This window comes from Stegodyphus dumicola, chromosome 1, assembly GCF_044657685.1.
Source record: "Stegodyphus dumicola isolate Sdum_Otavi_A_Nest chromosome 1, ASM4465768v1".
Taxonomy (NCBI): Eukaryota; Metazoa; Arthropoda; class Arachnida; order Araneae; family Eresidae; genus Stegodyphus; species Stegodyphus dumicola.
This window is the reverse complement of record NC_140768.1, coordinates 139363761-139391584: the sequence shown is the minus strand read 5'-3', so window position 1 is coordinate 139391584 and position 27824 is coordinate 139363761. Positions and strand designations below refer to the sequence as shown.

Here is a 27824-nt window from a genome sequence, read left to right as displayed (position 1 = left end):
ACCTTTGCTTTCCAAACAAATATATTTTTGCGGAAGGGAAACCGTTCTCAGTGGACATTGGAAAGGACAGGATAGTGATGAACATTCTTCGTAATTTTCAGAAAGGCGAAACTTTATGGGATCTTTTACTTACTTATCTTCTCTCTGTACAGTGGAACTTTCCTGTATCAAATATTCATCTGCACGCGAAGCTGCAAAATATGTATATCGTTCTTTATTGAAGAAAAAGTGAATGTTATTCAAAAAATTTTTATCTGAGAGAAATACAGCTTCTTTTTGTTTTAGCATTTGTAGCTCACATTTTGAGCGCGAGTGTCTATACACATGTAGAGTTTATATTTATTTTAACTAACATTTATTTTAAGTTTAAGCTATCTTTCCTGTCAAGCCTTTACTTTCCCCTAGAATTGCCAATGCCAGAGTATGTAAATCGTAGTAGAACGCGCAGAATATTCAAATTTTAGCAGAATTAAGTTGAGTTTAAATAGAAGGGAAACGAGATTGTAAGTGTGCTTCTTGAATCGCGAGCGTGAATGTTGCTAGGTAGAAATTTTAAGAACCGCGCGTTTCGGCCTGTGTGCCTATTTCGGCGGTTCGTTGAATCTTTCAACTTCTTAACCAGTAAGTTTGCTGAATCTCAGCTGTATCTTAGAACGCGGTTACGTTAGTTACGATTATAGAGCCTCGTAGGTAGTGATTTCGTTATTTATTCATCCTGTCATTTATTTTTAGTTGTACTTTTCTATTTTGTTAAAACGCCGGGTCGGCGTAGTTTGTGAGCGTCAAGTGAACGCAGCTGTATTTCTAAAGTGGAATAAAAAGGGATTTAAACCCTTCTTACGAGTTTGTGTAATTTACAGTTCAAAGCAGTCACTACCACTGTTGCTGACAAGTTGGGGCGTCGCAACATTATATTGGCGCCCGAACACCGTAGGAACTGAGATGGCCGAAAACTGGATGGAAGCTCCTGTACAACTCCAACAACAAGAAATGGCGAACCAGTTAGAAGGATTTGGATACCTGGTCCAAACGATGAGAGCATCTATCAAGCCAAACGACAATTTCGACGGAAAAAATTCGGTGGCGATATTCTTAGAAGGCCTCGAAAATCACTTCCAGTTATACCCTGTGCCTGAAAGACAAAAAGTTGCCATTGCCACGTCTGCACTAAGAGGACAGGCCTCACTATGGTGGAAGAGTATAGGGAAATTTTTATTAGGAGAATTCGGAGGCCAAACATATACCTTTGAAAATTTCAAAATATCATTATTAAAGGCCTTCCCCATAGTGAAAGACCGAGCAAAGCTAGAAGTCGAGCTGTATAGTTTTATTATGAATTTATGTTCTGCATACAAAATGTCTGTATATAAGTATATGAATTTATGTTCTGTGTACAAAATGTCTGTATATATGTATATGAATTTATGCTCTGTATATATGATAATGTAACTATGCATCTGCGCATTTTATCCTGTAACACGCACCGTATCGTATCGCAAAGAACTAACTAGAGCCCCACTCTAAAATTAATTGCACCAATTATCTGTTCAGCAGTGTATTAAGTACCTATTGTTAATGTATGTTAAAGTAGCACTTACCTAACGCTTGGGTATCCACTAATTACTGTGTACCTAATACACATGTTTTAATATCTTTGTACATTGGTTAATGTACTTAGGAAACAGTACAAATAATTTAGTAGCAAGACACTGTACCACACAGTACTAATCTAGGGTCTAAATTTTAATTCACTGTACTAATTACTTATTCCAGCATAACATTGCGCACCTAATTTTTCAGTATGTACATGTCTTCTGTAATCTAATGATCAAGCTTCAAAGGATCATAGTGTACTCAACATATGAGTACACACGTTATGTATATATGCTACCGTATCCATGCTTTTGCATACACCTTGTAACATGGCAATGTATTATCCAGTGTCTAACATTAAGTAGCTTTAACGCCACTGTATGAAGTACCAAATTTGTATGTATGTTTATATATTAGTATATTAGCACAATGAACACGTATGGTTATCTAGATAAAGGTGGACGTGACGCTATACCGATAAACCGTATTGGTAGAGGGATGGTGCCCACGTCCTCCGTCGCATGTCGCATGTATAGTTTTTATCAACGTAATATAGAAGAGTTGACGGACTTTATTCTGCGAAAAGTTAAGCTGACGGATATGCTGTATGGAAAGAAACCTGACACGGAGATTATTTAAATAATATTACCAAGATTGCTACCTGCTGTCCAAGATAACTTAGAAATCCGAAATCCAAGCACCTTGCAGGAACTCTTCGAGTTGGCGGTCAAGTTCCAAAACCGAAGAATAGCAGAAAAATCTAGAGGGGCATCGTATTCTCAAGGTCACCGAAGGAAATCCTCAAATCAACAGACCGGAAACACAAATCGCTCTTATGGGGAAAAGAGCTATCAAGCCAACTCATCAAAGCTCGAAGGTCAAGGCCTAAAAAGGAAGTTTGAAAACAACCGTCCGCGTACCCAGAAGACTGAAGTTGAAAGGAAAGCTTTAAACGAGTAGAGGGGACTGTAAAAGCGAGGTTCAACACCCCGAAAGTTTCGAAAAAACCCTCAAGAAGAAACCTAAATACGGTTGTGGTAAAGAATTCACAATTACCGATTATACAAGTCTTGGTTGGCGATGTACCAGTAGAAGCCCTCATTGATACAAGGGCAGAAGGTAATTTTATGAGTGATACATTTTTCAAGAAGAATTTTAATAGGTTACGATTATTTAAAAATAAAAACTCAGAAATTATAGCGGCGCAAGGAAAAACCTGTCAATGTATCGGGAAATTATCATTAAAAATACAGGTAAAAGATGAGAGCCTCACAGTATTAATTTTTTAGGTGAAAAATTTGCAGAGTCCAGTCATCTTAGGCATGGAGTTTTTAAAGGCCGCGAAAGCCAAACTAAATTTTCAGGAGAATTCGCTTATGCTGGAAATGTATCGGAGGGTGGTGAAGACAGTGAAACAACCGCAGGTAGACCTTAGCCATTTGAATGACCATGAAAGCCAAGCCATGCAGCAAGTGGTGAATACTTTTTCAAACTTGTTTTCAGAACGTCCTGGTAATTGTCAAATTGTAACGCATGATATACAACTAACTGCCGATAAACCCTGTAGGACTAAACCCTACCGGTATGATAAACAAAAAGAGCAAATTATCGAAGAACACATTCAGGAAATGTTGCAGAACCAAATAATAACGCTCATAAATAGTGAGTACGCGAGTCCAGTCGTACTATGTAGGAAAAAGAACGATTTCCCTCCTTCAGATAAAAGGGTTTGGAGGTTTGACATCGATTACAGAAAGCTTAATAGTATTACTAAGTTCCCAGTTTACCCTTTGTCGGTAATAGAGGAAATTATTAGAAAGATTAAGTCTACGAGATACATGACAACGTTAGACTTAACGTCTGGCTACTATCAAATAGCTATGAGACCTGAAGATATACATAAAACCGCGTTTATCACAAAATCGGGCACTTATGCATTTTTACGCATGCCCTTTGGGTTGTGTGGGGCCCCGTCAACATTCCAGAGAGCTATGGACATTGTTCTAAAGCCTGTCCTAGGAAAATCGACTTTAATCTATCTAGATGATATAATTATAACGAGTAGTACGTTGGAACAATATATTAAAGATTTGGAAGAGGTTTTTAAATTATTAAAAGAGGCCGGTCTTACAATTAACGCATCAAAATGCAAGTTCGCGACTAAAGAACTTAAATATCTGAGTTATAAAATTTCGCAAAAGGGTATAGAAACTCAGGATTCAAAAATAAAAGCCATCAAAAATTTCCCACCTCCCAATACCGCCAAGAAACTTTCTTCTTTCCTTGGGTTATGTTCTTATTATCGGTCGTTCATAAAAGATTTCGCGAACATTGTTGAACCGTTGCTAGTAATTAAAAGGAAAAAAAAGTAAGTTTATGTGGACAGCAGAAGCAAATACAGCATTTGAAAGGTTAAAAGAAGCACTCATCAATGCCCCTGTTTTGAAATTCCCGGAAGGGGACGAAAACCTGGAAATTGCAGCAGATGCGTCGGACTATGCCGTAGGTGCGGTTCTCATACAGAATGGCCATCCTTTGGCATTTTTTAGTAAAACTTTAAATTCTACGCAAAGGAATTATACAGCTACAGAGAGAGAAACATTAGCCGTATTAATGGCTGTACACAAATTTCGAGTTTATTTCGGCAAAGCGCCAGTAACAGTCTTTTCGGATCATGCGGCTGTTGGTAGACTTTACTCGGGGAAAAATCTAACGCCCAAATTAATAAGATGGGCTTTAAAACTTCAAGAATATAATCTCATAATTAAATATAAACCGGGTAAGGAAAACAATGTTGCTGAGGCACTATCTCGAATAAAACTGAACGATGAAGGCGCTGTGTTGACTTCAAAAATTTTAGATTCTAGAGAAACAATTATTGCTGAATTGAAAGCTGATCCTGAATTTGGAAGTGTCTATGCGTATTTGAAAGACCCCGAAAGCTTTGAACACACAGATATCGATGCAATAAGAAGTAGAGCAGAAAACTATGAAATAATAGGTAATTTATTGTTTTATACGAAAGCAACAAACAAAAATTTCGAATATAGACCAGTCATCCCAGCCTCGCTCCGATTAAGCATTTTGAAGGAATTATACGACGCGAAAACAGCGGGTCATTTAGGGGTCAGAAAGACTATAAAAAGGGTACGCGAGGCGATATATTTCCCGCAATTATACAAAATAGTAACTGCGTATGTCAGGTCCTGCAATCAATGTCAATTAATAAATGATATTAATTACAGCCCGGCCGGGTACTTAAATAGCATTCGCGCTACATTTCCGAATGAAATTTTAGGCATAGATCTTCTTGGTCCTTTTCCCCAGAGTGAGTTAAATAAAAATCGTTTTCTTTTAGTAATTGTAGATCATTTTTCAAAGTGGACAGAAATTGTTGCACTTAAACGCGCGTCAGCCAAAACCGTTGCAGATGCATTCTTACACAGATACATTTTAAAATACGGTGCACCGATAAAAGTCATTAGCGATAACGGTAAACAATTCGTTAGCCAAATATTTGAAAACATTTGCACTGGACTTGGCATACGCCACATCAAAATGGTTCCGTATAGACCACAGGCAAACATCGCAGAAAGAGTTAATAAAAATATTGAAAAAATAATTCGAAGGTATGTTAGCACACATCACAAGCGCTGGGATGGCTACATAAATGAGTTAGCCTATGCTTTAAGAACAGCAAATCATGATACTACTGGAAAACTCCAGAATTATTTTTAGGACGTAAGTTAATTACGCCACTAGATAAATTATTCTTTGTGCAACAAAGAGAAGAAGAATTCAAACAAAAAGATATACAGAAACTTATTGATCAGGCGGTTAAAAGTTCGGATACGGAAGAAATAGACAGAAACTTTACTATGAGAGAAAACGCCGTGAAGCAGATTTTAAAGTAGGGGATAAAGTTTTAAAGCGGAAATTTTCTTTATCAAGTTTCCCAGATAATTTCACTGCAAAATTGGCTCCAAAATTTGAAGGCCCCTATGTAATACAGGAAATCAAGGGAGTCGTATTGTACCTTAAGAATGAGAGAGTGGAAACCTGTAAAGCAAGTCCCGACCAGGTGAAAAAATATTATAATCAAAATGATTTTGAAATCCTTTACAATTTTCTTGCAGGACTCAAGCGCAAAAGAAGTGGAAATTCCAGAATTAACGCAACCCGCTCCACCACCCAAGAAGCAGAGAACAGAAGAGGAACCTAGCCCTTCTACAAGTTATTCTAGGGCCCCGAAAAGAAGGGAGGAAAATGGTCACACTACAGCATTCAAGAAGTGCAGGAAATCAACGCCGCCGCGTAAAGAATCTTTGGTAAATAGGAAAAGACCAGTTAAAATTTCCCACAGTAGAAAATCTGAGTCGAGGAAACCACTTCCAGGGCCAGATAGTCAGGAGCAAACAAGGCCGCCGTTCACGAGAAGAAAAAGACAGAAGGAGGAACGAAAAGATTGGCACCAACAGAAAAAATTCAAGCAAGAATCCAGACCGGAGGCCGCCAAGACCAGCCGTCCAGGAGCCAAACGGAAAAGACAGGAACCCGAAGACTACCACCCCAAGAGGCCGGCGTGCAGAGGGCGAAAAAGAAAAGTCAGCATGGAGGAAACTCGAAGAACCCAAAAGCGGAGATTGACTTCCATGAATTCTATAACTTGGGATCAATTTTGCCAGAAGAGGATGTCGGAGTTCCAAGCATCGAAAAGTCAGAGATAAGTTAAAATTTCCTATAAATTTTTTTCTTTTGTTCTGAAATGTTATGCGTAAATACGAAGTTCTATGTGTTGACTGAAGTCAATTTGTCTCGGTTGAGACTTAGTTTTGTTTTACTTTATTTAGCTAAGGCAAAAGCATTATTTTCTTTAAGTGTAAAATCTAACAGCTAGCAGTTCCTGTTGGTCGAAAGACTGGTTCTGTTATGTTAAAGCCAAAATTTGGCCGAAAGTAAAATAACTTCGTATTCTTGTATTAATGAAAAATTTAGTTTCAGTGCCGCCAGCTTGGCGAAGAAAGCGTGAAGTAAAACTTTATTTTTATCTTATTCATGTTATTGTAAATTGTAAAAATCATATGTATTAGAATTTTGTAAATATACGTAAATACTTGAAAGTTATGTAAAAGTAGAATTTAGTCTAGAAGCATAAAATTTTAGATGCTAAATGTAAATGCTCAAAAGAAACGAGTTCAAATCTAAGTATTAAACAGTAGATAAAATCATGCTTTAGATCGAAAGCCTGCATGTCTAAAGATGAATGAGGGGGAATTTAGAATGAATGTGTTTTGTAGGGTTCTCAACCTACACTTGATTTTTAAGAATGTTAAACATAGCTCATCGAGTTTCAGTATATTGGATTAAGGTGTGTCATATTTGGTCGTTTGTATGCTAACAAATCATTGTGGTTAGGGAGAGTGTTGTAATACAACAACACGAAGATTCCCGTTCGATACCACACATGGTAGAGAACCAGGGTAAAGTTAAATTCATGTTTGAATATTTGAATGAATGTGAATGTAAGCAGTTAAATAAGGAAAAGAAAAGGATCGAAAACGAAAATGTATCGAGTGTTAAGAAAGTGTAAATCATAATGTATTTCGAATATACTGATACTTATTCCTTCCAGATGCTGGAAAGAAGAGAAAAAGATTGAGTGATGAAGACCAAATTCCAGAAAGGATCCTGTAAGAAGATATGGTAATTTAACATCTACGGAAATGATTATAATTGTTTTAGGAAACAGTTTGTTTTATGCAAACGGAGCTCTTGAATTTTAGGTCAGAAAATGGAAACTTTTTGAACAGGTCGTTTCTAGGACCTGCTTCCAAGTTTACCAAATTCTGGCAGCGGCAAATGTAGGGTTTATATTTATTTTAACTAACATTTATTTTAAGTTTAAGCTATCTTTCCTGTCAAGCCTTTACTTTCCCCTAGAATTGCCAATGCCAGAGTATGTAAATCGTAGTAGAACGCGCAGAGTATTCAAATTTTAGCAGAATTATGTTGAGTTTAAATAGAAGGGAAACGAGATTGTAAGTGTGCTTCTTGAATCGCGAGCGTGAATGTTGCTAGGTAGAAATTTTAAGAACCGCGCGTTTCGGCCTGTGTGCCTATTTCGGCTGTTCGTTGAATCTTTCAACTTCTTAACCAGTAAGTTTGCTGAATCTCAGCTGTATCTTAGAACGCGGTTAAGTTAGTTATGATTATAGAGGTAGTGATTTCGTTTTTTATTCATCCTGTCATTTATTTTTAGTTGTACTTTTCTATTTTGTTAAATCGCCGGGTCGGCGTAGTTTGTGTGCGTCAAGTGAACGCAGCTGTATTTCTAAAGTGGAATAAAAAGAGATTTAAACCCTTCTTACGAGTTTGTGTAAATTACAGTTCAAAGCAGTCACTACCACTGTTGCTGACAAGTTGGGGCCTCGCAACATTATACACATATCTATAAAAATTCATAACAATAAGTTATTTACAAAGAAATAGTTCCATATTTGACAAATAATACTTCTATAGAAAGTATTTCTCACCTATTCTCCAAATTCCAATGCTGCAGCCATCAGGACATCTAAATGGTTGTACTGTCAACTGATTTTTCTCCAGGACATAATTCAATTCTGAAGGCTTGAAATCCGTGAGTATTCTGAAATACTTTTTCTTCATCGCATAGAAGTTGCATAGGATTTTAAATGCGTTTTTAACGTCGTACTTCTTGTGCCTGAGAAATGCTAACAGAAATATATCGTCCATCAGAGGTTCGAAACGAGGCTCTTCTATAAAATACAATAAACAGAGCTAGTGAGAGCCCTTAGCTACCTTAATTGTATATTATAAAAAATTTAACTTGAAAGATTTAGTAGTTGTCTTTAAGAAGAAAAGATTATATATTACTCTAACATTTTGATTTTCATCTCTACAACAAAACAAAAAAAGAAGAGAATGCTTTGTCAGATATTTTGGGAAAAATTAAGGACCTTACGAAAATGAGAGCAAAAACTGTAGTTATATTATTGCAGATTTCCATAGAAATGGCACTTAGGAGTTGGTCCAACTAGAAGCCCAACCGTAAAAAATCTTGGCTTAACATGGAAAATTAGGGTTTAACACATTTAGGATTATTCATCTTTATGGAAAATTAGGGCTTAACTCTGCTTTAATGCTTTATGGAAAACCGCTAAAGCACTTCAGCTTTACAGAAGCATTAAAGCAACATGGCTTTAGTGCATACATTGCTTAACTTTGCTTTAGTGCTTTTAACATTGCTTTAGGGCTTTTAGTTTGGTTTATGGCTTAACATTGCTTTAGGGCTTTATGGAAAATTAGAGTTAGAGTTTTAACATTGATTTAAGCTTCAGGTAATTAGAGCTTAACATTTTAAAACTTTATTTAGGAAATTAGGGCTTAACATTGATTTGAGCAAGTGGCTGGGGGACACGCTCCTAAATAAAATCAAATCAAATATGGCTAGGGAAAATCTAATCAAATCAGAGCTTGAGAAGCATTCGGGAATTCTTCTTAGGGCGTATGGAAGGAGGACAGAAAATATTCAATTTATTTCATTTTAATCAAATATGACTGCCATATACTGATGAAGTCATATTTCCAATTCTTATGAATGAATCTTCTTCACAAAAGATATTCTAATGCTGTACATACCTGGAGAAATGCTTTCTCCAAATTTGTTACGTTTTTGTAGAGGAACGACCTGTAATTTATGTACACATTTATATGACAGTTATGAGTATTAAATCTAAAAAATAGAAATCTTTCAAATCAATGAATAAAGTGCCATAAACTATAAAAATTTCAAGTATAATGTTGTATAAAGCAATTGTAACCAACCATTACATCACAAAATGCATTTATTTCACAGCATTTATGACTGTCTCTTTTTTTGAAAAAAAAAAAAAAAAAAAAAAAAAAAAAAAAATACAGAAAATGAGAAGAAATTCCACTTGTTAATTGCTGTATTAAATGAAAACTTATTACTTTGTAATGTTGCGCGCTCCCAACCTGAACGCAACAATAGTGGTGACTGCTATGAACTGGAAAGTATACAAAGTCTTGAGAAGGGTTTAAATCCCTTTTTATTCAACTTTAGAAATTACAGATGCGTGCTTGACGCTCACAAACTACGCCGGCCCGGCGGTAAAATAAAAATAAGAAACTAAGAAAAGAATAGTAACAAGTGACTAACTACGAGGCTCTCTAAACGTAACTAACCTAACCGCTTTCTAAGATACCGCTGATAATTCAGCAAACTTCTGAATATTACGTTGAAAGATTAACAATCTGCCGAGGCAAGCACTCAGGCCGAAACTCATGGTTCTTCAATTTCTAACTAGCCACCTCCACGCTCGTGAAGCAAGAAAGCACACTTTCGAACTCGTTTCCCTTCTATTTAACTCAGATTACTGTCGCTGACAATTTGAATCCTTGCGCGTTCTACTAAAATTTACATACTCTGGCAATGGCAATTCCAGGGGAAAGTAAGGCTTGACAGGAAAGATAGTTTAAACTTAAAATAAATGTTAGTTAAAATAAATATAAACCCTACAACTTCATCTTCTAAAAACAACACTATACAAAAGTAATGCATTGCCCTTAATTATTGCGCTAATATCAATAATGTCATGCACACCTGCAAGTCTATAAACACCCTCCTTTTTATTAAACTGTTGTTGGAATCAAAACAAAATATTGCAGATTGATGATTTGTAGAAAGATCTGTTGGGCCGCCATTCAGGAAGTGTGAAATATTGGAAAGTGCAAAAATATTCTAAAGGGAAAACAGTGATTAAGAAAATTATTAGTAAAAATATTAATTAATTAAAACAGAGTATTACCAAAGATCTTTTACAATAAGCTAACAAATTAAAAAAAAACGCTTATGGAAAATTGCAGACTAATTATTCATAGCTTAATGCTTTAAACAAACTGATCAAGGAGAATTTTTAAAAGATTAAGTACGGACAATTAATGAGTTCTGAACTCACGTTTGGTTTTTCTTGACTAATTTAGGAGAAAAAATAATTGAAATAAATATCGACAAAAAAGAAATGTTTTTTTACAAAATTTATTGCTTTCCATTCTCAAAGTTTCAAGAATATACTGCAAGGCGAATTTAACCCTCCAAGGAAACAAAAATACATAAAATACACAAATAATACAAAAAAGGCATTACTGCATCACATTTTTTAAAAATAATAAAAATAAAAATACTCTAGATTTAAAAATCACGTCAATTTTACAATCTAAAATACAACAGTCAAATTACGGAAAAGACTAATTTCTAATATCCCAGTTTTCTATATTAACATTCCTTGCCATTTTGTCTAAAGGTACATCATAAAAACCTAATTGCTTTTCGCGTAAAGAAAATAAAATTAATAAAACTAGTGAAACAATTAGTTATTGAAGGAAAAAATGTTTTTTATTACGCTCTACTATTTGTCAACCTATAAGCTGTACAACAAAAATCCTCAAAACAACTAAAAGGAAAAACGTATTTAAAAGTAAAACGGAAAAAAAAAAAAAAAAAAAAAAAAAAAAAAAAAAAAAAAATGTGAAAAAATTTAAATATGTATAAATATCATGAAAGGAGAACAGTGCTTATAAAAATGTGTGATGATGTAAACATTATTAATAAATTTATATTAAATTATGTACATACGTATTGATGATTAATAATACATATATAAATATATACAGTAATTCTTATATATATATATATTTACTGATCAAACCAAAACAGACTTTATAATTTCGCATAAAAAATGCAACTGATGTTGGAAAAATCAGTAAATAAATCATGTATTGCACATTCTTGACGATCTTCAGAAACCAAATTCAATTTTATCTGTACTAAAATCCTCCAAAATTTTTTCTGAAGTTGGCGAAGTAAACTTCCTCTAGGTTTTCTTATAGATATGTGCGTCTTCATTAACCAGTGACTTAATCCTCTCTATGTGTAAAGTAATTGGATTTAGTTTTACTTACGATTTTGCATCTCTAAATGTCACCACTTGCTACTTTTTTTCATTACTTTTGTCGTTTCTTTCATTACAAAGAGCACATAGGAAACAATAAAGGAATGACATGCAAAAACATAGATATTAGAACATCGCATCCTGAAGGATCAAATGTGTGAGAAGAACGTGCAGTGGAAACATCATGCTAGAAACAGGTGTGATACCCTCTAGCTTAAATGAATGCTTGACAACGGGAAGGTTAGCTGGCAGTTGTGTTGTTGGCCACTTGTTGTCGCCATAGCGTTCATTTCAGTAAAAATGCATGTCGAAGTTCACAGAGTGTGCCTTGCGGCACACTGAAACCTGCTATCCGTCATCCCAATATGCCCCACATATGCTCTATAGGGTACACGTCCGGTGATCTAGCACGCCAAGGCAGATGTGCAATGGTTTCACTCTCCAGACTACTCGAGTTCTGTGCGCGCGGATGTTATAGTCCATAAATATCCCTCCAGCACCCTATGCAGCGATAAAAGGACGCACAAAAGAATGTAAAATTTTGCTGCGATATAGGACGGCTGTGACGGAATTACCAGTATTCACACAGAGTTCGGTGCGCTCTATGTGAGTTTATCGCAGCGTCTGTTATCGCTCATTGCTATCCCAGCCTATACTAGTATAGCTCATCCTCTGTAATGGTCTCTTTCGACGATACTTGGCGCCGGATAGCGTGTCTCTGGCTCTTGCCATGCCATTGCCCTTCGGGAATCGTTCTGGATGTTAAAGCGAGACTCATCCATAAGGAGTACGGGGTCCTAATGTTCTGGTGCCTAGCTGTGATGTTCACGGGCTCAACTTAACAGGGCTGCGATGGGGACAAAGGAACGCAAACCACAGAACAGATTATCGGGATATGGACCATCCTGCAGTAGCGCAGACATGCGACGCTAGCTGTGATCTACGGTGTCCTGTAGCAGCATAGAGATGCGACGTCGGGATATGAACCGTCCTGTAGCAGCACAGAGAGGCAACGCTAGCTGTGATCTACAGCATCTTGCACATAGCAAGAGGAGGAAATCGTCTGCCGTTGTGGTTATCCTCCGACGTTCCAGACCCATGTCTTCTACAGGGATCTACCAGTTTGGTGGTAGTGGCATATTCAAAACAATCATGGCTGATAGCCGTAGTTATTTCGGAACCTAAACTCTGAAAACTGAAACCTTTGTAATCCAAAACCTTCCTCTTTGGTGAGCATCCTGGATAAATGCTAACTTAGCTTGTAACTCTGTTATTGCTTGGACTCCGTTTCACTGTGCTCTGTTCCGCAGTTGTATTCAAAAATGTAAATGTTCTGAAAATAAGCACGATTAGAGTGCCAATTGAACTGTGGCTATAAATGCGAATTTAAATAAAAATGGCACTAAATCTACCTTCAACTGCCAGATTTCTTAATTATTAAGAATTCTATATTCCAAGTATCTATGTCTCAAGTATCAAGTATCTATGTCTCAGTGTTCTCACTTCAATACTTCTAAATTCTGCATAAAAGTAAATATAGTAAAAGTAAAATAAGTAAAAAAATCACAAATACGTGAGACCTAGTTGGTCAAATTTGCGCGCTGAGTTTCAAATTTTAAAACAGATTTTTTAAAATAAAAGAGGTTGAAAACCTAGCTAGGGCCATAAAGAACATTTGATAATCCTATCTAATTCCTGAGATTACATGTAAAATAATATCAAATCATTAAAATCAAAGTTAAATCATAAAATTTAAGTGAAAAATCCTATCCAATCTACATAAAATAGTGAAATTGTACATATAAAAACAAGGTCAATATTCCTTGTTCAAAACTTCAAACAGAACTTATCAAGGGAAAAGTGCTTGAAGACCTCAAGCCCTCAGCCAAGTTGATGAATCCAAGGACATGCAAACACCTTTCTTCAAACAAATATATTGAGACTGTAAACGGCTTTCAATGTAATCTATTTTCTTTTTCATCTATTACTAACGATGTTTCAATAGATTTTCCCCTTTTCTCGACGTGTTTGTGTGTCAATAAATTTTGAAACATCAAAGCAATAAATATAAAACTTCAAAGAAGTATTTGTATTCTTAAAGAGAAAAATTATTTAAAATATGAAAGATAAATCCTATACAAAGTGGCCTGGTAAGGCTAATGTACAATCGAATTATTCAGTGATATTCCTGAAAGTCTCAATAAACATAAATTAAAGGGCAGGCCCCTGAGCGCAAAAAATAAAAACTTTATCCTAATGAAAAAAATCTTTACAAAGAGGAGTACAGTTAAGAAAAATAGGCAGAGTAATTCGTGAAGAAATGAAACTTAGAAAAATGCAAACATACCTGTGTCCGACTCGAGTTTTACCTAAAATTGAACTGAGCTAAATATGTAGAAAAAGGTTGCTAGAAAGTGATGAAGACCTAATGAGTGTTACCAGAATTACAAAACAGTCAAATCCCACCTATCGGAGGACAGAATGATACAGAAGGGGCAAGTAAACATAATTCCGTAGAAGCCAACGGTTAACTGGTAATAGGGGAGAAAACACCTTGGGAGTGAGAGGTCGAAGCAGGAGGCAACGCGTTCAAAATGGCGTCGTATTTAAGAAATTGTTTTTTCTAAAAGCGATCAACAAAACAAAATGGCGAAAATTCAATGCAAATGGCTAAACTGGCTAAAACCAAGTTGAAATGGAAAAAAGGAGAAATATGTTAGTAAAAGTCGTCATGCTTCACGATAACGGGCTATTAAGCGACTGTCGGAAATAGGAAAAAGGCCCTTAAAATTAATAACAGAAAGACAGGACAAATAAATCTTGATATTATTTAGTAAATATACTAATCTCCTAAAAAGAAAGATTATTGAGTATTGAGAATCTATTTTACATTTTTACATTAGATTACCTATTTTAGTCATCCATCAGCTACCTTCCTTTCGGATTTGAGTAAAAAATTTCATGCTACTAAAATAAGTAATTTAAAATAACAGGTTAATACCAGCTTTTTTCAAGAACTTTCTAATAACTGCTTTTGGAATTTGGTTGTCCTCCAAGATGCTAATAAAGTATTGAATTTCTTCTTGTAAAAGATATGTGTTATTACAGATTCTTTTTATTGTTAGGAGTTGTGTATTGAAAGTATTAATAATGATCCTTTTCGAAATGTTAGAAGTCCAGTTAGTGAGCTTAAGTGTGTGAAATTTGAAATCTCTGCGTTTGTCATAAATTTTAATAAGATTGTAATTAATAATTTGAATACCAAGGTAAACTATGTCACATATTTTGAGCATTTAATAAGAGTTTTTTTTATTATTATTAGTTTAAGGTGCATAACATACTACTTTTAAGTCTATATTTAGAAGAAATTAATTTGTAAAATACTAATAATAGTGGTTTAAATACTAAAAAAATAAATAAATAAGATAAATTCAGAAAATAAGCACAGAAATATTCACATACCTGAAAACACTTTTTATTGAAAATAATCCAATATTTTTGTTTGTTTATTGATTCTTTTAACTGTTAAGTTCACCAATACTGTATGCATTGAGTTCTTCATTTGTCGACGGAAGGCTTGAAAAAAATGTCCGTAGAGAATTCACAGATTGAAGAGCTTCCTGGGATGACAATAAGGACTGCGATAGACCTGTATTATCATCATCATCAATATCATCATCATCTTCATCATTGTTTCCTATCTCATCAGTAATTTCAGAGAGAATATCTTCATCAGTAACTCCTGCGAAAACCATAAGATCATCATCTGCTGTTAAATAGTCTTCTATACTAATTCCAAACTTTTTACCGCTTGTTTCCTCAAGTTGGGATACGAATTTTTTGATGTGCAAAACACATTCTTGATCATCTGAGAGATCATTGTCTATGGAATTTTCATCATTATCAGATTTCTTATCTTCCATAACACAAAGACCGGCCTTTTTCCAGCAATTCCGAATGGTTTTTTATGTTACTTCCCACCAACTTCCAGCAATATATTGTCACCCGCTTCCTTGACATTTACAGCTTTGAAAGGGTCTTCTACTTTATTTTCAATGTTTACAAGTATGGAGTCCACCAACCGTTTTCTGTAATATCCTTTGAAGCACTTAATTATGCCCATATCAAGAGGCTGTAAAATTGAAGTGCAATTGGCAGGGAAAAAAGCGATTTGGATATTTTGTAGCTTTGGAAATTACGTGTGAGCATCGCAGTTATCTATCAACAAAAAGATTTTTTTCTTTCTCTTCTTCATTTCATTGTCTAACTTCTGTAACCATTCGGAAAAAAATTTAGACGTCATCCAAGCCTTCTTATTTGCTTTATACTCCACGGGAAGACTTTCCACGTTCTTAAAGCACTTTGGCTTCAATGATTTACCAATGACGAGAGGTTGTATTCTATGCGTTCCTGTGCTATTTGTACACAGAAGAACAGTCAGTCTCTCCTTTGATTTCTTCCCTCCATAACACTTTTCACCCTTGAATGCCAATGTTCGATCGGGTAGGAGTTGGAAAAACAGTCCAGCTTCATCTGCATTATAAATGTCTTCTGGAGCATACTTTTCTAAGATTTCTTTCATCTTGTTTTGCCGCCATTCATTTGCGTCGTTTATCGGGGCTGACTTTTTCTCTCCGTGAACTTCTTGGAAAGTTATTCCATGACGATCTCGAAAACGCATTAACCAACCATTGCTAGCTTTGAAAGTTTCGTTCCCTAGCATTGCTGCAAATTTCCGTACTTTTGCACATAATAAAGGTCCATTTATTGGGACATTTGTTGCTCTCATCTCTTGAAACCATTTTAAAACAGCAGCATCAATGTTTTCATTTGTCGCAACTTTCAGTCGTTTTCGCTCTGGGTTAATTTCATTTGAAGTTACAGCATTTTCGATTTGCTTTTTCTTCTTTAGGAACGTTGCATCTGTAGATTGCGATAATCCATGTTTCTTAGCCGTATCAATCTGCTTCATTCCCTCATCAATATCATTGATAACGTTCAGTTTATCTCGAAAAGATAGTTGCTTTCGCCCTGCCATCTTAGGGAACAATATCGCGTGAAAGAAAGAAAAGTTTAAGCCAAATGTTTTGCGTAGAACTCAAAATCGTTAAAGACTATAAAACAACCTTTGAACTCATTTTTCAGTACGTCACTTAACAACACCCCGCCTCCATCTCCCCCTGTTCCTTTACAAAGGGCACTTGTTCTGTGACAAGGTGACCAGACAGGTCTAGATGTCCTTAAACCTTATCAGAATTCCAAAGCTTACTGGAAAACGAGACTAGGCATACATTTACACTTCACCCCCTCACCCACTCCAATTCCCAAAAGGGTGGTCTTCATCTGTTTTGAAATCTGAACAATAGCTATTTATTCAGGGATAAGTTGAATATCCACAATGAGTCTTAATAGACGGAAAAAATAAAAAATTAAAAAAAAAAAAAAAAAAGCATTTGAAAATCAAAATATTATTTTATAAAGGGAGAAAATAATACTGAAATTTAGATTGAAAAAATCGTTTTACAGAGGTTTATTGTTCTAGAGAATATAGCAATATTGAGGGGAGATTAGCATTAGCTTATATGCAAAATCACCGGGACCACAAAACATTATTGTAGTAGAGGGAGTTATTGTTGTATCGGGTATCGTTGTAGCGAGAGTTTACTGTATACGTGCTGGAAATGGTTTTGATTATCCACATTCAGTGATTGCGTAAATTTAAATGCTTGTGTGAATAGGAATAATCTACAGATTGCGGTAGAACTATTGGCACCCATAGGTGTTCCTTGGACTGGCTTAAATATTTTGTACTCAAATTGTAGATAATTGTTAAATAGTACACTGTTGAGGAAAAGTTTCCATTCTTCTCAAATGACTATTGTAAGGATTTGTGGAAAATTCTCAGGGAGAGTAAGTAGGCTATCGTGTTTCCTAGTTTAATAATTTGTTTGCCGAGTTTGAATAATTTGTTTCCTAGTTTGCTAGTCCTAGAATAATTATTTCTAGCACTAGTTTAAGTTTCTTGGCAAAAAGATAGTCGATTTAATTTAAAATATTCTTGGTACCATTTATGATGTATCTAAATTTGATAGGAGTTTTGTGAAATTTAGGAAGTGCATAGAGATTTGCAAATTTATTAAAATAATTGTTGGGACGAATTTTGAGCCTTTTATGTAATGCCTTGAATTTTTTTAGAAGTATCTTAGCGGTGGTTTTAATTGGCTGATAAGTGCTGGTGCTAAGTAATTCCTGATGAATTAAGTCATAGTAGAATTTTTTACAAATTATACTGAAATTATTGCTCGCTTTGTCGATCTTAAGTAATGATGAAACGTGTTTGTAGTTGCTTGATTTGAATTTCCAGAGTTTTCTTATCGTGAATCTGTTGAAAGCTGGGTAAGCGGCGGATCTTTTGCTCAAAGACTTTAAATAATGCTGCTTTTTATTCCAGAAAGGTAGTAGTAGGCAAGTTAGCTCGAAAGCTAGCTAATACAATAAAGGTATTGAGATCATTACTGAATTGCTGTTGTTGACTAGGCAGAAGATATTGATGCTTTTTAAAAATATGATTAATTTGGATTTGATCATTGAAAGGGTGTTTGAATCGTACACTACAAATAAAATTTTTATGGAAATAGCTACATTTTTTCAATTTATAGGTTAGATTAAGTTATTTAATCCCATCGAAGCCTCGAGGGCTATCTCGCCTAAGGGGAGGGTTGCCTTCGTGGAGGACTTTCTAAGGGAAACTGGCTCGTATACACGTTACACATGGGGAAAACCACGAAACACCCATGCAGCCATGCCCGTTCGCGGGATTCGAACCTCGGACCGAACTACCAGTGTTCAGCGACTTTACCGCTCGGACGCTGGTGGGCACTTTTCCAGTTTATAATTACAGAGCTCTATAATTAAATTTTTAATAATTTGGCATCCTTTAAATTGCCTTTTAATTATGTTGAGAATCTTCCATAATGTTATGTTTTTGAAAGAATGTAGTTTGAATTTTTTGTGAAGGACTTCTTTTGAAAGAAGGTGCTAAACATTTTAATTACGTAGTCCAAATCTTGGGTGGAAAAAAAATTTTATTGCCAGTATTTCCTCCTCTTTTTCCTCTGGAGGTTTTAGTACTAAAACTATAAATCTCCCGTAAATAGAATCTTCTTCTTGCTTGTTAGTAGTTTTGTTCAGATGAGTGTTGAGCCAATAAGGGTAAAATGCTCTTTTTTGGAGCCTGTAGATTAACTCTATAAAGAGTCTCAATTTTGTGTTATATATATAGATATGTGTACTAGTGTATATTGGATATAAACACACACACTATATATATATATATATATATATATATATATATATATATATATATTGATAATTTTGCAGATGACTTGAGTGTTAGAAGATACCCTAGATCCATAAGGTAACATAATAATGGAGAAGAATATCTTTAGCAGAGGTGGCGTTGATTCATACACAATTTTATTTCACATCATCATTATGGGTGCTCTTTGTGGCCCACAGTTTCGCAGCTTACATCTTTTCAGTCAAAGGCGTAAAATGAAGAAGCAAAAGATGCATGTCGGCAAGAAGCAAGGCGAAGCAGGAAAAAGGGCACTGCGCAACAGTAACAGTGGCATTTAATGTTTTGATTTCTTTGTTTAATTTTTGAGCTCTGCAACTGGATCAGAGCTATCTGCAATGCAAGAGGATAAAATAATATAATGCGGGTTATATTTCAGATGGCAAGCTGTTCATGGAAGGGAACGTAGCCAATTAAAGATTCTAATATCGCGTCAGACACCTTTGCTAAACTGCGCGAGATATTTTTTTCGTCGCGCACCTTTCTCCCTAGCTATTTAGCATCAAGTTCTGAAAATTTTAAAAGTATTGTTACAATTTTCCCCTTCTTCAATGCGTTTTGAAAACAAGCTCCTATAAATTTTAAATTGGTTTCGTCCACGAAGTGATTGTTTTCATCTTCTAGCAAAGATAAACTCTTGCAAATTACATAGACTGTTATGCAAAACCTTTTCCTTCTAAAAGTTGAGCTTTATGTCAGATTAGAATCGACTCATCACAGTGCAGAAAACGTGAACTGACATTGTCGCCTAATCAGCTGCTAGTTCACCTTCTCTAATTATTGATGGATGACTTTGAGGCCTAAGGAATAGCAGATACAATAATAAGGATGGGCGTTTTCAAGGTACAAGAAGAAAAAATGAAGATATATTATTAGATATTGAATGTTATTATTACTTATGCATTCTTATTTGGAATGTAGGTTTTTTTTTAAAGCAACGATATTTAGGTTTATATATCACTGCTGTTTATTTGTTATAATCTTACTGCAGCCGTGTTCTTGAGAAATTAAGTTTTTCACATAATTTTTCTCTTCCGATTTTTGGAAGATAAAATTAATAAAAAAGGGAAGGAAAAGCCCGCGGAGAAATATGGTATATATGAATTATTTAATAAGCTGTATTTTATGAAATAAATTACATAAAATGAAGCACTTTAATAGAATTCAATGCGTCTTAGTAAAATATATAAAGTAGCCGACGTAATCATTAGCTGTGAAGCCCCTAATCCTAAAACGGGTAGAAGAAACCTTCAAATTCATATCTACTCCATCAAGACACCTTATCTCAACTAGCCGCGCCATAACATTCTTTTTAACATGGTTCTTTTGCCTCATATCTACATCGTTTTAATTTACATCACACAGATAAATGTATATGTGGAACTACAGGAACTCTCGATCATTATATGTTTGAATGTGATATAACCAAAGATTTACATTTTCGACCATATACGTCAGAAAATGCCAAACTAGGGTTCAAACAACTACTAAAAAGTAACATCTTTAGACGAAAGCTCCAAAATCTAATAAACTATTTAATCTAATAAACTAGCTGCGACAATTTGAAGGTAACATAAATACTATAACTTTGTCATATAATTATGTAATACAATATTATTATGTATATACTTAATAAGAATTAATAGTTTTATTACCAAAATGTTACCAAAACAACTATTATGTTACTTATATGCAATTGCTCTGTGATTGATTTATAACTGATACTATTGTTATGTTACTGATATTATTATGTAACTAAATTTTACAACATTGTCCTATTATATAATTTATTTTGTTAATTTTAACAATTTATATTAAAGAGCAGATAGTGGATGGCCCCACGTAATAAGCAACTAAGCTGATAAGTTTTCATGACGGTGTAGTTGCTTATTTGGTCTTTTTCCTGTCCTGTCGCCATTCTGAAAGTTTAATTCATGATGTTTATTTAATTCTAAATAATTTCAGTTAGTGTATATTATTAGAAGGAAAAGGAAATTTCCTCTTGCTTACCTAACTTTTCATTTTAGTATAAGAATGTAACAGCTAGAGGCAAAAGCAATGCTTAGAAATTAAAAATATTTTACTGAATTTAAAACACCAGAACTATTTATACATTTAAATTGCTTAAAGAAAAAATAAAATTGAATTAATCTTGACTAAAATTTTATTTATAAGTTGAATGAATATAAACATGAACAGTATTTTCCATCGCAAATTATGCACTAAAAACTGATCAAATTCAAGCTAAGATTAAAAGAAACATATGTGTTATATTTTCAGTTCCCCCTTCCTCCGTATATTTTTTCTTGATATATAATTTTGAAAGTTTCAACTTACGTCTAATCAGTCTTTTCAGCTCTTCTAAAGCTTTCTCCTTGATTTGAGGTGTCTCTCCAAGTTCCATATAGGTCTTTTCTTCCATCTCTTGTGTCAGATGTTGAAATGAAATATGGCAGGAAATCCATCTTGCATCAAATATTCCCTGTAAACAAGATAATTTGAATAAATTTCTGGCTTATATTCCATTCCTTTCAAGTTTATGTACGGCCTTGAACACTGCCTATCTGAACTTTCAGTAAACTTTGAAAGTTTAGTTTAAAACACTCAAACTTTTACTCTTATCATCATTAACATATCTCATGTCTATGTTATTATCAATATTACGTAAGTATTTATATAATAAATTTTAGAAAATTTCCGTGTCGAATTCAGGGAAGGTGCGCACGCGAATCTAGGAATTCAAAGGCTCACATGAAATGGCCTTCAAGAAATCATTCTAAAATTCATTATTTTTCACTTTCTACTTCACCAGCACGGGGGGGGGAGGACTTTAAAAAAAATGTGAGAGAGTTTTCATACTTAATACGATAAAATAGTCTTTTCTACCTTTCATAAAAGCATAATTTTTCAAATTTTAGGTAGAAAAGAAATACAGGTATCTATTTGGAAATATATATAGTTTCTAATTAACCATATCGCTGCGTGCGTGCGGATTCGTAATAGATTGAACGCGCACAGGTCAGATAATTGATTAATAAAATTTATTTTATGAAAAGAAACACTTCAAAGTTCTGGAAATAACACTTCAGACTACTAAGAACGTTAAACACAATGTAATTCGCACCTAAAGAGAAAACCAAATCCGGATATATTTCACGCTGAACTAACAACTCGCAACAACAAACTATTAACAACTGACTAAGAGCAGATGTTTTGTCCGGCCTTATGTAGTTTTGAGCCGGCCGTTGAGATATTTCTAGTACTTTCTGATTCTCGAAATTACTGGAAAAAAATAAGAAGGTTTAATTACGGTCGCAGTAATCAATTACATTTATTCAATTACAATATCTATTACAGGGATTATTATACAGGGATCGAACCAAAATGTCGTCAAATGGTGGTTAAGTTTGGCTGCTTTTGGTGATTTCTCGCCAAATTTGGTGACAAAATAAAACCTTTGTCATCTTGGCGATATCTTGCCAAATTACCGAGATACCCATTTACTCAATGTTAAATGGACTTTCCCTTCCCTTTCCTGTGTTTGTTACTTTTCCGCATATGAAGTCTCTTTAATTTTTTCCCCCGTTATATTACATAGAAAAACACAACAATATCAAACATAATTGCACTTAAATAACCTGTGTATAAATGCACCTGTGTACAAATTCGTAATAGTATATAGTCTTAGGGGTTTATAAATTTCCCGTTCGCGGCTTTAAAATAATCTTATCTTTAAAAATATAAAAATTACTTCATCGTTTAGTTTTCCAGCATCAGTGTTACTGAGGTAGATGTTTTTGGTTAACTTGTATGAACCGACACATAATTCTTAAGAAGCTTCAGGAATATTTGAAATATTTTATTTATTGACATTTTTTGCATTTCCTTTCAGTTCCGCTACGAATTTTGTTAAAAATAATTTGAAAGTATTTATTTTAAATTCTGCTTAATCATTTAAATTAATATCTTCATCTAGTCTAGGTATGTAAAAACTGTTATTAGTATGTAATATTCAACCTTGTTACTTTGGAGTCTTCCCCGCCGTGATGGTATATAATTCCGTTTGGTTCATGTCCGTGGTCGGAAGCTATCATAGCGGTGCACTCACTCACTCTTTCTAGGTATTAGCGTAAAACTTTAATTTCGGATATTGCTAATGCTTCATTTATAATTTTCTATATTTACTACTCAAGCCTGTTCGTATTGCGATGAACTTTGCAACAAACTTACACAGACCTTTAAATTTATACTAGGATTTTGTATAGTTTTGAATTTATCCTTCTCAATATTGTCTCAAACAACAATAATTAGAACCAACTTAGAAAACTTAGAAACAACAATAATTATAACTTTTATTTAATTTTTTTCTCAATGTGTTTCGTTAGGTTTGAATAAAAAGGTTTTTATAATTCGTCTTAGGAGTACTGAAACCTTTCAGTTGAAGTGATGCGAACAGGAACAGTAATATTTACGTTTTCATCTCCTCCAAATGTCGTCAGCAAAGTTCATTTGGAATCTGTGAAATTCCCACCGATTCCAAATGAACACTGTTGTAATCTACATGTATTTCCTTAACGAAATATATTTTCTGTTTCTACCAGTAAATGGTTATACTAACTATTCCTCTGATTGCTGAATTTATGTTTGTTTAAATTTTATTATTTTTTTCTGATAAATAAGCCAAAAACAGTGCCATTTTTCAGAAAAAAGAAATGAAATAACGGTAGCAAAATACATTTTTATTTTATTTCTTACTAATTATTTATAAATAGTATTGTAAACATATTTAACAAACATGTTTCATAATTTTGGAATTTTTGTTTCTAGAGCTTTACTTTTGATTACTATTATTTTCTCACAGTATTTTGTTATTTTTGAGATACATCTATGATGAAATATAAAACTTATGATCTTGTGTGCTATTTTGTTCAAATGTTAAAGCCTAAACTAGAAATGTTATCAAATGATGAGGCAGTTTATATATGGATGAATAAAGATTTTTAAGATGTTGAATTGGTTCATTCCGATAAGAGAATTAGTTAAAATGTTTCAGGTAATTCATATAAGAATGATGAAATCCAAAACAGAGTTAATAATCAGTCCCCTGATGCAGCTCTATGCATATCTGTTAGGAATAAGTTAATTGAAATCGAAGTAGAAGAGGAACAGTGAGAATGATAGACGAAGATAACAATCATGCTGATGAACTAGATCATCAAGGTGATGAACTAGAAAATGGGTAAAAATCATGAATGTGTTAGTGAGACACAAGCTAAGGGGGGGGGAAAGAAAGAAAATGAGTAATTCAAAAAACAAAACTGATCGACGCTGTTCCTTGGATTACGAAAAGTTCATGAGAACTTTGATTCTACATTTTAAAGATAATTTTTAGTGGTATCGCTTAAATTATTTACACCATATGAATACTTTAAACTTTTTTGTGATGGAAATATAATTGATAATTTAATGAATAAAAATATATTCATGTGGAAAAACGGAAAATTCAATAAACACATAAAAAAGTCGGAATGGAGATATTCTCATGAATTAATTTCGTGATTGATCTTGTGTTTATGCCTGCATACAGCTGTTACTGGAGGGATTTCAACAAGATTGAAAATAATATGTATTGGAATCACTTTCAAACGTTGAAACAATATCTTCATATCGATGGCAATAACAAAAATATATCCCATGCTTAACATAGTCAAGGCAACCTACTTAAAATTAGGCCACTGATAGATGCACTTCTCAAGAACTAAAAAAAAAAAAAAAAAAAAAAAAAAAAAGTAGATAAGGAAGAATTTATCAGCAAGGATGTGCTTAAAATCTAATTTAAGAGTAGAAATAAACTAGAACATTATATCAAAAACAAGCAGCAGTCTTGCACTATGTGAAAGCTTTTCATATCAAATAAATAATATTATTATAAGGTATTTCTCCCGCCTTCTTAGCGTGCCTTCATAGTGTAATGGTCTGCACGCTCGATATTCGAGAGGTCCGTGGTTCGATTCCCGGCGATCGCATTGCTCATTTTTCAAATCTTCTGCTTTCAAAAAATCCTAATGGCTCTACACTATCCAGACAATGAAGTATATTTAATGAAATATGCTGTTAAGCATTAGCAACTAAGCCAATAAGTATAAATTTAAGATAAAAAAATAACCCCGAACAAGACGACTTATGGCTATGTCCATTATTGGATCACAGAAGGTTGTGGTATACTGTAAAGAACATCGGTGACCAGCGACTGCAGATATTTAGCTGGGAGGTACGAGTATACGTTTGGCCTTCGGATATGATAATCAGTTTTTATCAAGCAGACCTTGCATCTGCCGCTCTAAGGAAGAACTGGCGTCATTAGAGCAAGCATTAATCAATTAAATAAAAGTTGGTTCTCGCACAATATAAATGTTTTAAGTTTAATTTTAAAAGATAAGATTAAGAAAATATGCAAATATTAATTTGTACACCTATGATCATCGGTAAACTTCCTCCTTTATCTTTTATCTGGAATTGTAGACGATATGTTCCTAAAAATTTGAGCCAATTCAATTAGCTGATAATTTAGATGATTAGCCACTTACAGTAACTGATCATTTAGATGATTAGCCACGTAAAATAGTTACGATAAAAAAAGAAAAGGTATGTAAGGATGTGATACCGCCTCATAGAGAAATAACTCCACCTTCTTGTATTTTTAAACATTTATTTTACAAACACAAACTAATACTAAACTACACTACTAATAACTGAAATATATAAAGTAATAAAGAGGAATTTCGGTTTCATTAATGGCTCCCACGAGCCTTCCATATGACCTCTTTGTCGGTCTCCCTCTTGGAAACTAAACTTTTGGCGCCTCTCCAGACTGAAAGTTAGCGCCCTCTATACATCTTGTTGGTTGGCGTCACCCATACATCACACCCCCCATCCAAGATTGAAATAGGGTGAAAGCCTATTGAAATATGACAAATTATGGTGACGTCAAACGAAAGAGTTACTTACCTACTAAAGTCTACAAATCAATCGATACTGAAGTTGAAAGATATATAACACAATACTTATACAGGTTAGTTCTACACCTACTACAAGACTTCTTCTAAAACTGTAATATATAAATGATTAAAAATTAGTATTCAAACAATTCTAATGCAATAGAATACTTAAAGCTTCTATGATATACTTAAAAGTCTCTAGGAGAGTAGCTGAAAAAGAAACACACACATAAAAAAGTAATAATATTAAGAGTTCATAAATGTCTATGAAAAGTTCTTTCTTTCACACAAGTCACTCAACAGTCTCTAGTCTGGACAACGCATCAGCATTGCTTAACTTAGGACCTGGGCAATGTGAAATTGTAGTATCATACTTCTGTAATGCTAAAGCCCATCTCTGTAACTTTAAAGATTGTGGTGCGTTCTTTGTGATGAAAGTTAACGGATTGTGATCAGTTATCAGTTCCACAGGTGATCCAAAAATCCAAGTTTCAAACATTTTCAAGCTCCAAATAACAGCATAAGCTTCCCTCTCGATAGTTGGCCATGCTTGTTGTGTTTTGGTAAGTTTCTGGCTGGCATAACTAATCGGGTACAACTTTCCGTTTTTCCTTTGAGATAAGCAGGCTCCAACACCTGTTGGAGATGCATCACATTGAATTATAAAAGGTAACCCTGGAACAGGGGTATAAAGACTAGATGCTTCCATTAGGCATTTCTTTAATTTAATGAATGCTTCGTCGTGTTTTTCTGTCCAGTACAGCTCTTCAGGACTTCTTCTTTTGGTGATCTCGGTTAATGGATAAGCTGTTTCGGCGTGTGGAATGTAGTCTCTGTAATAATTACATAGGCCTAGAATGCTTTTCAATTGTTTTTTTTTTTTTGTTTGAGGTCTAGCTAATTTCTGGATAGCCTCCACTTTCTCTGGATCTGTACGATGACTGCCGGAACCGATGATATGTCCTAGATACTTAATATGAGTTTTAGCGAAGGAACATTTCTTGAGATTTACGGAAAACTGTAGTTCTAACAGTTTTGAAAAAATGGTGTCAAGATGTACTAAATGTTCATTCCAATTATTTGAATAAACAGCTATGTCATCGACGTAGGCTCGAGCAAAATCTTTGTATTTAGCAAGGGCCTGGTTCATGACTCTCTGAAATGTTGCAGCGGCGTTGCGTAGCCCGAAAGGCATGACTTTAAATTGATACTGAGCTCCATGTGTCTTGAAACATGCTAATTCTTGACTCTCTCTTTCTAATGGTATGGCCCAATAGCCTTTGAGTAAATCAATGCTGGATATCACTTTGGCTTTTCCAATGTAGAATAAGAGCTCTTTAGGATTTTCCATAGGGAAGTCATCTGGTTTCGTTACTGCATTAAGGGATCTAAAGTCAACGCAAAGGCGAATATTACCGTCTTTCTTCATAACGCATACAATAGGGTACGAAATTTCAGCGTTGGTTTCTTCAATCAATCCCATTGATAACATTTCTTCGATTTGTTTATCTACTTGAGGCTTCAATGCTTCTGGAATTCGATAAACATATGGCTTCTTCCTTTCATTGTCATTTAATCTTATTTTATGTTCTCCTACTTTGGCAATTTGTACCTTATTTATAAATAAGTTTTCATATTTTCTTAACAAGTTCATCATTTCATTCCTTTTATCATCATCTAAATGGCTTAAATCTACTTCGCTAAGATGAAAATGATCGGACTTGTCACTCACACTGGGTGTGGGATGGACTTCTCCTAGTTCTTCTTCGTTCTCAAATATTACACCTACTGCCTGTACTTTTGGATTAAATTTTCGAATTTTATTTACATGTACTCTCCTTATTGTACCATCTGTCAGTCTGACTCTGTAAGAATCTGGATTAC

General features: G+C 34.3%; 1 protein-coding gene across 1 annotated transcript in view; it reads right to left on the bottom strand.

Annotated features, from left to right (window-relative positions):
- The window catches only part of LOC118194261 (alpha-tocopherol transfer protein-like), a 120193-nt gene that overhangs the window by 15394 nt on the left and 76975 nt on the right, over positions 1 to 27824 (bottom strand). The window contains exons 2-3 of the mRNA XM_085811253.1: positions 21280 to 21424; positions 8127 to 8369 (exon numbers count right to left, since the gene is read on the bottom strand). Coding sequence (XP_085667379.1) covers positions 8127 to 8369; positions 21280 to 21424 — 388 coding nt within the window. The remainder of the gene's footprint in view (positions 1 to 8126; positions 8370 to 21279; positions 21425 to 27824) is intronic.